The sequence below is a fragment of the Pleurodeles waltl genome, chromosome 12 (genome assembly GCF_031143425.1).
Source record: "Pleurodeles waltl isolate 20211129_DDA chromosome 12, aPleWal1.hap1.20221129, whole genome shotgun sequence".
In the NCBI taxonomy this organism is placed as follows: domain Eukaryota; kingdom Metazoa; phylum Chordata; class Amphibia; order Caudata; family Salamandridae; genus Pleurodeles; species Pleurodeles waltl.
Genome location: NC_090451.1, coordinates 675,168,759 through 675,182,270, shown reverse-complemented (window position 1 = coordinate 675,182,270; position 13,512 = coordinate 675,168,759). Strand labels below are relative to the sequence as shown.

Sequence of the window (13,512 nt, the reverse complement as noted above, 5' to 3'; positions counted from 1 at the left end):
TGAAACTACGGATGATCCCACTACTCTCAGACTCACAGCTCATGGCAGCAATGCAACAGAGTGAAGCTCCAATGCTGGGCTGCACCATGTCAAATATTCATGTGTCTCAGGCACAGCAGAAATTACAGTCAGATCCCACTCTAGAACCACTAAGGAACTGCTTACTTCTTCCCCTAGGATTTGTTTAATCTCCTTATCTCCAGTTGATGGATCCTAGTTTAAGCATGAAATTACGACGCATATGCTATTGCATCTATCCTTTTATTGCAGGTGTCCTTTGTACTACATTTATCTCTCAACTCCGGCACGAGCTTGTCTCTACCCATGCTAACCCTGTTAAATCCAACACCAGAAGGCCATCTTCCTTCCCACTTTCTATCCAGTCCTCAGTGCCATAAGTATATCGAGTGCCTTGACTTTGGATCCGTGAGGCCTCTGTCCTTCAAGCTTCCAGTGTCCTCACAACACAACACTAGTCAGAAGACAGAATGTTTGGTCTGAGTTGCAGGAAAACAGATGATCCCAGCATGACACTATAGTGGTAAAAGAATGACAGAACAAGTGTGTTCCAAGTTTAGCTGATAAATGGTCAATAATCATGGCAGAAAACCTACACAGATAAGAGTCTTCAGAATTAGCTATTCAAAGAATTCCTCACTTTAAAAGTTTGTGGTCAGGCTGCTTTGAAGGGCCCTGTCTAACTGCTACCCCAATCTGCTTTCCTCCACTCGTGAGGAGACATGCGCTGCCTAAAGGTGTGCTGTGGACTGGTTGTGAAGACTGAGGTCAGGACAGGCTACCTGGCTGAGGAGGAGAGTCCACGGAAGAAGGCCTCAGGACGATAATGGGGATTTGTCTATCTCTATGACTCCTTGTTTGGACACCAAAAAAAGTTGTGAACTGTGGCCTCGAATGGTCTCACAAAGTACAGACCTGCTGTCCTGCAGTAAAAGGATGCATCTAGTACTGCATGCAGTGAGAGCACGTGACTTCTGCTGGCTCTAGACTGGCAGGTTACCATGTGATGCTGGGGGTCCAGAGGTGCATATCTTGACAACAGTCCGAAGGACAGCTGTTATTCACAGATATTGACTGCTTTCTTTGATCTCTCACTGCTTAATGCAATTGGCTAACTGTTCAGGTATGTTGAGTCCTGATAAAAAAAACACCTCAATGAAGCAATGACTGAAGGGGGATGACTCAAAGCTACCAATGGTTGAAGAAGGCTCAAATAAGGTCTGACAAACAGGAAGGTGCATCTAAGCATATCTACAACGGTTTCACCTGTTCATGGTGGCTGAAGGTTTCAGCAACAAAATCAGGGGAAATAGGCAGCCTTTTTCACTAGGATAAATATGCCATTTCCAAAGTGTCAACATTTCAAAATAAAAACAGCTTGGTGCCAATTATTATTTTCTAAAGTAGTAATTTTTCATTTGTTGCAATTGTGCAAGTCTAATGGCTCAGTGGACTAATGCGTGCAACGTAAGGGCAGGTGTTCGACCTCATGGTCACAGATTCAAATCCCAGTGGGTTTACTCAGCTTTTTGTCCTTCTGAGGTTGATAAAAGGAGTACCATTGAGTTGGGCAACAATACATATCTGATATTTAGCGGCAAGATACCCTTCTGGGTGAACGTGCGCTTTACAAATGCAGATGTTTTGTAAAGCCAATCTCCAACTATTTGTCATTTGCTGCAGGGATAATGAACTTCGCTCAATAAACTTGGATAGATCAAGGATTATTCTCAAGCTTGCCTTTGCCACACTACATACCTAAAGATATTCAGGGAAAAACTTTAAACTACTAGACTAATATTGTAAAACTAATAATCAGGACAGAGAAGCTACTAACTTTGCCAACTTGTTATTTATTGATGGTGTGTCATGCTTGGCTCATTTATACCTCTAGACTGTTTCATATATTGGTTCTGCAATTGTTTGCTAGTTGCTTCACTGTTCTGTCCAATCTCATTTTTAAGAAATTACTATCTGTCTAACTTGTGGTAATAATTACTTGCAGCTTTTCTGTGCCCCTATATAAATTCTGTCACTATGAACGAGTCACACAAGCTTATCTTGCAACTCGTCACGGTGTGATGCTTATAGCTGAAAACATCTTCTGACCTAAATTTACATTTTTCATTTAATTTAGAGAATAGTGTCTAGTTTTACTTCTTCTCGTAAGTTTGTTTAATTTTTGCTTTTGAAGAATATTTTTTGCTTTTGAAGAAATGAGGGAAATAGGAGTAAAGAAAAGAAAAAGGAAAAGCTAAAGTAATCTAGGACTAGGGTATCTCTTTGAACTTGTACGAATATATATGGGGTGTGTTCTGAAATGGACTTCTACGAAGAAAATGTAGGCAGATATGGGTGTCCCCTATTACATCTGTGTGCCCAGTCTGAGGAACGTAATACCGAATACAGGCAAAGATATTTCTACTGGTACCAGTTGATCCATTCAATGCTTTGTGAAATCATCATCTCTAGATTCAATGACATCTGGCGTAGTAGCTTTATTGTATGGCTGTAGTAAAACATGTCATTTTCACACATAATGAATACAGAACAAATTGATTTCATTGTGCAGAACTGAATACTGCAATCAACTAAATTCAAAGGAGGTTATCTTGCCCTACATATAATTGCTAAATTCACACAATGCATCAATGTTGAGTAGAAGATCTAGACAGCCATTTTAATTCAAATAAGGAGAAAACCACATTTAAAACAAGAGAATCCTCCCACAGCCATATCCTGCACAACTTTGACAAGTGACATGGGAGGACAAATGAGCACTTTTGTAAGACAATTATGAAGGGGTGGACAAATATATCCTATATTCATTTATTTGTAGTAAATCTATCACAAAATAGAGAGTTTCATAGATTCTTCCTTTTTCACCCTAACATATTTCCTTATCATTTCTAAGAGTTTCCAGGAAGACAAATCTTTACATCTTTAGGAACAATGCACAGGGGATTGCCAGGCAGTTTTATTTCTTTTTAATTATTCGTTTGCCTAGTATGTGCTCCCTTGTGTTTCTTTCCGGTCTCAATACAATTATGTAACATTTTGGAAAAAATATACATATAAGTAATCCAGCACTGGAAGAAATTATTGCAAAGACCTCCACGGCCACCATGTATTTTCCTTGAGTGCTTAAATATCCTGGAATAAAAGACAGCCACACACTGAGGAAGACGAGCATGCTGAAGGTGATCCATTTGGCCTCATTGAAACTGTCAGGCAACTTTCGTGCTAAGAATGCCACCAGAAAACTTACACAAGCCAAGAACCCCAGGTAACCCAGCATACTCCAAAGGGCAGCTTCAGAACATTCATTGCACTGGAAGATGATGACCCCAGTCCTCACTTTCATGTTTTTCTCTGGGAATGGAGGGCAGAGAAGCAGCCAGACAAAACAAAGGAGGACCTGGCCCAATGTGCCAACAGATATTGTAACCACAGGGACACTAGGGCCTAACCACCTCTTCATCTTGCTGTTGGGTTTTGTGGCATTGAATGCTAACACTACCATGATGGTTTTGGCCAGTACACAAGACACACAAAGAACAAATATGATTCCAAAAGCTGATTGACGGAGTAAGCAGGTTATTCTCCGAGGAACTCCAATAAAGAAAAAAGAGCAAAGGAAACTCAATATAAGACTTCCCAAGAGAAGGTAGGTGAGCTCTCTATTGTTTGCTTTAACTATGGCAGTGTCACAGTTTCTGAGAAAAACAAGCAAAATGGCAGCTGTTGACAATGAGGACAGCGAGGCAACACTGGCAAGGGTTGCCCCCAGGGGTTCATGATAGGAAAGGTACTCTATTCTCTTGGGTATGCACTCCGTTCTTGTCCAGTTAGGCCAAAGTTCACTAGGACATGCCCAGCAACTGATAGAATCTGAAAAGAGAAATATATTATTTGATGTTATGTGTACCTTTCAATACAGTATGTCTTACTAGCATCACACAATTGTAAGCATAATAAACACATTTGAAATATTTAAGAATCATGAAAGAATGGTACATATATTTGAGTAGGATGTCTGGGCTCATTGGACACATACTTGCTTGTTTCTTTTTATAACCATGTCTTTTTGTGTTCAATATTTTGTAATTCAGAAAAGTTTGAAATTGAGACTTTCAGGTGTTGCTGTACGGAAAAGCTAATTTATTTGTGTATTTTTATCATTGTTTTATATCATTATTTTATTTTTATGTTTTCCTCAATATTTCAAAAGTGAAGCACTTATAGATAGAATTTTGATGATCATATTTACATTCTGTGATAGATACATAAAATAGACAGAAACCCATAAGCATCTAATCAAATAACGTATATAAAAACTGTGCAGTGACCTATATATATATTGAGCATAAAATTATACACACACCTTCAAAGAAAATCAGTCCATTTCTAGTCAATAAGCTAGTGATTAATATATTTTTATTCCATGATTAGGTATATTCCAAAATACAGCCTGATACAGTCAAAACGTGTTTCGCGACACAGTCGCTTCTTCAGAGCTATTGATTCCAAAAGAACAAAAACAAATGTACAAACCAAATTAAAAATACAGAGTTGATCTGTCACAATTATACTCCTTTCACATTCCTATTGGATGTTGTTACAATATTCGAGCACACTAGCCAACACAGACTATTCTGCATTATATTATAAACAACATTTTTATTTTATTGTTTCCTTGAATATAATAGCTGCTCCACCTCCTCTTTTGCCTCTGCAATTTTGTGTGATAGTTTGATAGTCTTGAAGAGTGCTTCATGCAACACTGGGGCCATGTACTCTCCCAGCTAAGACTTAATTAGGAATATAAGTCTTGTTGTGTGTCAGTGAGTAGGTCATAGATGTGGTGCTCGGTTTTAGAAAGTGATTGAAGATTTATTGGGAGGCAGTCTAGGGATTGTGTTTTGGTGGTGGTGTGACTTTATTTGCTAGAGGAGTGTGTAGTACTCTTTCAAGGTACGGCAATTGTAGTGTTAGTGTTGGTCTTAACTGCCTGAAGAAAACCACAATGTTTGTCTGTATTATAATCCTCAGCCAGGAGGCTTAGAAAGCATTTTGTTGGGTCTGCATGTGCAGGTGGTGGAGAAGGTGGTTGAAAGTGAGTTGGTGAGCTGTGTTATTTTTGTAGGGTTGCCTTGATGTGTACTAGGCATGGAGATGTGAAGTTGTGAAGAGTGGCATGCTGTTCATTTTGTTTGTGGCTGTTAACATAGAAGGTGTATGGGTTAGGGGTGATTATAATGCATGTATGTCATCTTTTAGGGCTCTAAATTATTTGGTGGATGAGAGGAGGGTGAATGACTGTTATTGTGTTAAGGTGTTTGTGGCAGTGTTGGTGAAGATAAAATATTTTGAAATAAAGATGGTTTTGGATCTTATCATTTGTGTAATCATGAGGGTGGGAGTGGGTGTTTGTTTCTATTTTGTGATGGAATATAAAGAGTAGGAGGACGGAGGGGCAAGTTAATCTCTGGCTGGTTCGGAGACTAAAGTGGGAGAGAGGGTGCAATACCAACATGTCACACATCAATGGTGTACTTCACATGACTACGGTTCATGACACATGGCCATCTCATGCTCATATTCGTTCCACATTATTGCTCAAACAACAAATGTTCTCCTGCAGCCACTATACATAGTCCCCCAGTAACACATTCTAGCATAGCTGAAGCAACACAATATAGACATAGCACTAACTCAAGAAACGCACCCGAATGCAAATATGCAACATCAACTTCATGGTTGATGGATAGAGCACAGATACACGGCACTGTACTCCACACATACACAGGGATTTGCAATTTTAATCCACAAAGTTCTTCTTGTCCGCCGACTGGGGGATCCACAGATCCAGAAGGGAAATGCATCTTGCTACACATGCTGTACAAACACCCTGTCCCAATCATATGCATATATGGCTCAAATGCAGACAGACCCTCTTTATTTCTTTGGGATATGGCAGAAAGCGCAGAGCTATGGGACAGGCGCTGTACTAAGCGGGGATCTTGAATGTTATTTTAGACCCAAAACTCAGCAGATCGGGGCAAGGTTCGCATCTCCACACTCGCAGCTGAACCACTCAGAGATATTATGTCAGAAGGGCAGCTGACAGATATATGGCAGGCTAGGACCCTGAATGTCAGAGATGGTACATGGGCGACACAAGTAAAATTGAAATGGTCGAGATCCAAAATAAGATGGGGCTGTTCTTTGGCATGATTGATAACTCGGTTGACAGCCCTTAGACATTGTGGGACGTCTACAAGGTGGTGAACATGGCTTATGTATCTCTAAACTTGGGTCCTCAAGGACATAAGATCCTGACTACATAGACTTGAAGGCAAGTTAAAATGTGCTGGAGGAGCAACTAGCTAGCAACAATACCCCATCGCTGCTCGCGGACGCATGATCCACAGTTAATGGATTCCAAGAGGCAGCACAGAGCGAGCGCAACCACCTGGACAGGGAATCCGGAGCCCAGACATGTGGGAAGGGCGTTAGACCTGGCAAAACTCTGGCACATCATACACCAAACAGGCACCCCAGATCAGTCATCACCGAGATGAAAACAGGTAGTGGAGATGTAATCTCCTCTAAAGTCCTGATGGAGATCAGCATGTACTTTCAGGAGCCATACAGCTCCAAAGGTCCCCCATCTCCTTAAGCGCTTGCAGGCTACTTTGACACACAGCACTGGCATAGCTGGATGCAGAGCACAAACAATAAAGATCAAAGAGATAGTCAAGACTATCCGAGGCCTCCCAAATGACAAAACCCCAGTTGGTGATGGGCTACCAACCCAATTTTACAAAGAATAAGCACAGATGCTGGCGCCAGGCTTCTATTTGTACACACAGAGACATACGAGCAGGAGATATTACCTTCATCTCTCTGGGAATCACTGATGCTTACACCCAGGCAAACCAAGCATGAACCCATTCTCGTACAGGCTACTCTTGCTTCTTAAGATGGACAAAAAAAATATTTACTAAAATACTGGCAGCCAGATTACTACCCCTCATTCTAAATTTGGCCCACCCTGACAAGGCGGAATTTATTCCTGGTAAGTCCACTCTACCCAATCTGCACACACTGTTCCCAATACTACATCCTATAGACCCTGATACTACAGCAGCAGGTTTTTTTTTTAGATGTGACCAAAGCCTTCTACTCATTAGATGGGGTCTATCTTTTCTATGTGTTGAAAGAGCTGGGCATCAGCGAGCGTTTCAAGTGCTGGATACATCTGGTATATTCTTGCCCGATAGTCAGGCTGAGGCAGAACGGAGTTGTGTCTGCCCCGATGAATATGGCTAGGGAGATGTGGCAACAATGCCTGCTGTTCCCCATCCTGTTTGTTTTGTTGGCAATGGAGACACTGTCTGCCACGTTGCACCAGCACCACATGGAGAACAGACTGGCATTCACAGATAGGTGGGTTTTGATATCACTGTGTGCTGATGATGTCACATCTTATGTCAAGGACCCTGCAAATAATATGGCGCCCCTAATAAGTGAATCAATTTGATTTGCTTTCCTTTCAGGTATAACAGTAAACTGGACCAAATTCCTTGTGATGCCTCCTATAGACTGCGCAAAGCCATGCATTCTGGATTATTTACTAGTCTGGAAGACATAGCCCTCTAGATACCAGGGGATCCAAATTAGCAGGGACATACACAAAATTGTTAGGGAGATTTACGGTAAAGCAATGACCCAAACAGGACAACAGGCAGACAGATTGATCTTAATTCCTCTGTCGCTGGCCAGATGGCTGTCTCTCGCCAAGATGTTGATGCTAACCGTGCACTTTTATCAACTGTGTCAAGCTTTAGAAGAGGCCCCCAAAGAGGCTGCAGGTCTGGACAATGACTAGATGAGAATTGAGGGCTGTGGGGTTGGCAGTGGTCAACCCCCCAACATTCCTGGTGGGAGCGCTCAGGGGCACACAGAGGTTTGTTGCATTGATGGAGACGGGTAAGTGATGGTTGACAATGACACACATGGGTGTGAGTAGGACGCCGATCGTGGTCACCTGGTAAATGCCTCCTTTGAGCGTACACTGAGGAGTTGATGTGTGATCTGTACATTTTCTGGTTGTTACTGGTGCCTTAAAATCAACAAAAACAAATCAAGAAAAAATTGTTAAACATTTTTCTTTTTTTTTAAACACATACCATTCTCAATTAAGGAAAAAAGGCTGCATTTAAGAAAAAAATAATTCTTTATTTAAAGGCAATAAAAGACATGGTGGTCTGCTGATCCCAAATGATCACTGTGAAGGCAGCAAATCATAGTGGATTGCAATTTGCAAACAACCTAACTAATATTCATGATGTAGGGCAAGCTGCAGCCCACAGCGATTCAGCATTTTGTGAACCAAACCTATTAGTCCATAGGTTAGTTTGCAAAATACCGTACGATTCACAAAACATTTGTGTGCAACTTGTTTCCATGTTTTGTGAATCCTTAGCACATCTTAATCTAAGTCAGTTGGCATACATAGCTATTACCAGAAGGTAGTACATGTGGATGTATAAATGTGTAAAAACATTTGATAACTGCATCTCATGTATATTTTTACCACATAAATACTAAATTAGGAGGTAAATGCTATTTAGGCTATTAGGGCTGCTGTGGTGGTCTGACCACCGCAGGACCGACTGTGCAGACCACCATATTACGACCTCCCTGTCCCCGCCTGTCCCGCCGCTTTACCGTGGCCCGCCGGGCTGGAGGTTTCCAACTGCAGCCCGGCTGGAGTCAGATGACTGCTGAGGTCATTCTGACTCGAGACACTGCCAGCATTTTCCTGGCGGTCTCATCGCCACAAAATGTGGTAAGGTATCCCGACGACAGGAACTTGCGTTCTTGTCACAGGGATACCCCCCAAACACCTCCGCACACATGCACGCATGCACCAACACCCCCACAATCATACACAAACACACCCCCACTCACATATGCACTCACTACATTCACCCCCATAGACACTCATACATAGCCATACACATCACACACGCACGCATACACTCACCACCCCCTCATCCCCTGCCTTCAACTACATCCATACATACACGCACCTGCACGCACTCACTCACACTGCCCTTACCCCTTACAGCTTCACCCATGCACATACACACCCACCCCCGTCCGCATGCATATACACACGCATCACCATTGCCACTCCCCCTTCCTCCCCCCCATTCATGACATGCATGCACACAGTCACACCGATTCACACCCACTCCACCCCCCCTCCCCTTGCGGATGACACTTACCTCGTCCGACGAGGTGCTCCTCCGTGAGGGGATGGGATCCGGTGCTTCAACGCCGGCATCGCCACACCACCAGAAGACCGCCACACAGAATTACTGGTTGTAATTCTTTGGGCGCTCTTTTTCTGGCATGGTGGTGCCAGCAGTGGAACCGCTGTGGAACCGCCTAAGTGCCGTGGACCACCGTGATGAATGCTGGCGGATATCCGACCGCTGGAGGTGTGGATATCCAGTGGCAGTCATAATACGGCGGTCGGATAACCACCAGCACTGGTGGTCTTCCTGCGGCCACGGCTGCAGCAGTCTTGGCAAAAGACCGCCGCAGTCATAATGAGGGCCATAGGGTTATTCTCTAAAAGTGCCTCATTGTATTTCTTTCAACCTAGTGATCCTGGTAGATTCATATTTGTTTAGTGCATTATGGGTTTGTACAGTATATATTTTTTTCTGATTTGTTGAGATGTTATGAGGTCTGCACAGCTGTGGCTTTATCCCACAATCACCAATGGAGGTTTTGATAGAACCTCCTCACTTGGAGGTCGAAGGCTAACAGCACTGTGCCCATACATGTTGAGACTACATTTCACCACATTTGTTCTTAAAACAGACATTCATTGTTATGAAAGTGCTAGAGGTCTCACTCACTCCTAGTACAAATCAAGTTGGCTGTCCAGTGATGGTTCCTGGTGATTTTCTGGTACAGGATAATACTTTTTCAATGAAGCATGAAGCCTCCATAAATGATATATCACAACCACACCACATCTAGCCAGACTTTTGTGAAAATATAGTTCAAAATATACCACTAGATCATCCAGTGTACCTCCAGTTCACTTCTAATGTGTGCTGATTCACTACACTCTCTCTTTAAGAAGCAGATGTTTCAGCACCCACAAGCCTTTAACAAGTTGATGGTAATGACCAGACACCACACTGAGAAAATTGTTCCAGCACCACTGTGGCAGAGGCTACACAAACAACTCACCTGTTTCATTAGAAATCTCTCCTTCTGAACATGGATTGCAGTTGAAGCAACAGGAGGGCTGTCCTTTCTGAGCAGCCTTCCAAAAGCCAGAAGGACAACTCTCGCTGCACACAGACCTTGGAACCTTATGAAATGATGGAGAGAAATAGTCCTTAAATAAGCATTTTAAGTTTCTTTATGTCAAGTGAGAATGGGTATGCAAATCTAAAGCACAGTAAAGGTTATCAACAGCACTGATTAAGGACATATGTTCTCAATTTTCTGTATTTGCTGTGCTTGATCTCCACCACCACCTTAAGACATTCAGCTGCACAATAAACATTGTTCCCAGTTGTCATGTGCTGTCTTAAACTAACACTCTTCCACCATCAAGATCCTTTGCTTTTGGTGACTAAGCCACAAGATGGCTGTAAGAAACATTTACTCAACAAGGCTGGGGTTTAAAAATAATGTAGACACTATACTATTCTGACCACACCTCAATTTCTTGACTGAGTATCTTTTGTGTGGGAGCACAAGAGTGGTTTAGAGAGTGAGCTAGCCTTAGGCAGTTGGGTCCTTCTGTTGTCCTGTAGCAGGAGAGATAATGTTTTGAGCACCTTACTATGCTAAAACCCAAGATGTGGGCACAGGTCTCCATGGCACAGCAAGCAGACCTTTTGTCCCTGCCATGATCAGATCTCTAAGAAAATGCTCAAATTCTACAGGCGATCCCAGTGTAACCAACATAGATAAAGCAATTATTTCATTGCTATTGCTTACATTACATCAATAACAGTGGGCACAGTATTATTGCACCAGGCAGGTCGCTCCCCCCATCTGCCACGCAGCCCCCTGTGGGTTGAACCTCCGTTGCCGCTTTTGTCGCCTGACTGCTCGCTCCCTTTTTATTCTGTACCCATGCGCTTGGCTTCTGTGCCACTTTGTTTTTTCATTCTGTGCCCCTGTGTTTTGCTTTCTGTACCCCTGTGCTCTGTTGTCCCTCTCCCGCCGTCTTTGCCCGCCGTTTTTTCCCTCGCTGCTGAGCCCCTGCTGCCCGCCCCCTTCACTCCCATTGGCGGCCCGCTCCCACCTCCCAGCTGCTCCTCCCTCCCTCTGCCCTCATATGGAGGCCGCGAAGCGGGCGCGCCACTGGCGCGCCTAAGGCAAGCCCGCCTGCGCCCGTCCGCGCCTGGACAGCACCCAGCACCAGAACCACTGGAACCCGCACCCCCGCAACGCCAGACTGCACTACGACGCAAGCACCCTCCACGCACTCAACACCAGACGTGACCACCCCTGCTACCGGGCCACCCCGAAACGCACCCCGGGGCCTTTCACCTGCCAGAACTGCAGATTCACCAGCATCCAACAATCCACACCACCAGCCAGAGAACCCAACCACCTCCGCTGCATCCTCCTCAACACCCGCTCCGCTCGCAAGCACACCATCGAACTCTGGGACCTCCTAGACTCCACCGCCCCCGACATCGCCTTCCTGACGGAGACCTGGCTGAACGCCACCTCAGCACCAGACATCGCCATAGCCATCCCACAGGGCTACAAGATCTCCTGCAGAGACCGCACCAACGGAGTGGGAGGAGGAATCGCCATCATCCACAAAGACTCCATAAAAATCTCAACGAACACCGATGACACCCTCACCACCGCCGAGCACATGCACTTCCAGATCCACACCAACCCCAACACCACCCTCAGAGGAACTCTCATCTACAGACCCCCCGGACCCCACCCACAGTTCAGTGACACCATCGCCGACCTCATCAGCACCCACGCCCTCGCTTCCACGGACTACATCCTCCTCGGGGACCTGAACTTCCACCTCGAGAACAACAACAATGCCAACTCCACCGCCCTGATCGCCAACCTCGCCAACCTCGGACTCAAACAGCTCGTAACGACACCTACTCACGCCGCTGGACACACGCTCGACCCCATCTTCTCCGCAAGCCCCCACGTCACTTTCAACCACACCACCGAACCACACTGGACCGACCACAGATGAGTCCACTTCACCTTCAGAAAACCCACCACACACCACCGCACCCAACAGCTACCACGCCGCTGCTGGGGCAAGGTCACCGAGGACCAACTGACTACCGCCCTCGCCCTGAGACCACCCACCGACCCAGACACCGCTGCGACCAACCTCACACAGTGGATCAACGACTGCGCCAACACCCTCGCCCCTCTCATGACCTCTACAACCAACCACACCAACAAGAAAGCCGCCTGGCTCACGAGGACCTCCGGATCTCCAAGCACAGTTGTCGGAAGCTGGAGAAGAAATGGCTCCACAACCGAACACCAGAGAACCACACAGCCCTCAAGAGCGCCACCCGCAGACACCACCAACTCATCAGGACCGCAAAGAAGACCGCCTTCAAGGACCGCCTAGACAACAACGCACACAACACCAAAGAGCTCTTCAGCATTGTGAAAGAATTCTCCAACCCCAGCTCCAACACCAACGACATCCCGCCATCTCAAGACCTGTGCGACTCCCTGGCCACCTTCTTCCACCGTAAGATCACCGACATCCACAACAGCTTCAACTCCGACCCCCCGCACCCACCACCGAGTCCACCACCCCTGCGACTACCACTCGCACCAGTCGCCTGACCATCTGGTCCAGCGTCAGCGACGAAGACACCATCAAATCCATGAACTCCATCCACTCCGGATCCCCATCGGACCCCTGCCCTCACCACGTCTTCAACAAAGCCAGCGCAACCATCGCGCCCCACCTCCGGAAAACAATCAACTGTTCCTTCAAGACAGCAACCTTCCCAGAAAGCTGGAAGCACGCCGAGATCAACGCCCTTCTGAAGAAGCCCAAGGCGGACCCCAAGGACCTCAAGAACTTCCGGCCCATATCCCTGCTCCCTTTCCCGGCAAAAGTGACTGAGAAGATTGTCAACAAACAGCTGACCCGCTACCTCGAAGTTAACAACATCCTGGACCCTTCCGAATCCGGTTTTCGCAGTAACCACAGCACCGAGACCGCCCTCATTGCCGCCACTGACGACATCCGGACCCTGATGGACAAAGGAGAAACAGCCGCCCTCATCCTCCTGGACCTATCAGCAGCCTTTGACACGGTCTGCCACCGCACCCTATCAGCACGCCTCCATGACGCCGGTATCCAAGAGAAGGCCCTGGCCTGGACCACATCCTTCCTCTCTGGCAGTACCCAGAGCGTCCGCCTCCCAC

At 45.5% G+C, this 13,512-nt stretch overlaps 1 protein-coding gene across 1 annotated transcript in view; it reads right to left on the bottom strand.

Moving 5' to 3' along the window:
• Positions 1 to 2,897: 2,897 nt before the first annotated feature.
• Positions 2,898 to 13,512, bottom strand: part of LOC138267195 (extracellular calcium-sensing receptor-like) — a 44,883-nt gene continuing 34,268 nt past the window's right edge. The window contains exons 5-6 of the mRNA XM_069216046.1: positions 10,300 to 10,423; positions 2,898 to 3,909 (exon numbers count right to left, since the gene is read on the bottom strand). Coding sequence (XP_069072147.1) covers positions 2,996 to 3,909; positions 10,300 to 10,423 — 1,038 coding nt within the window. The 3' untranslated portion in view covers positions 2,898 to 2,995. The remainder of the gene's footprint in view (positions 3,910 to 10,299; positions 10,424 to 13,512) is intronic.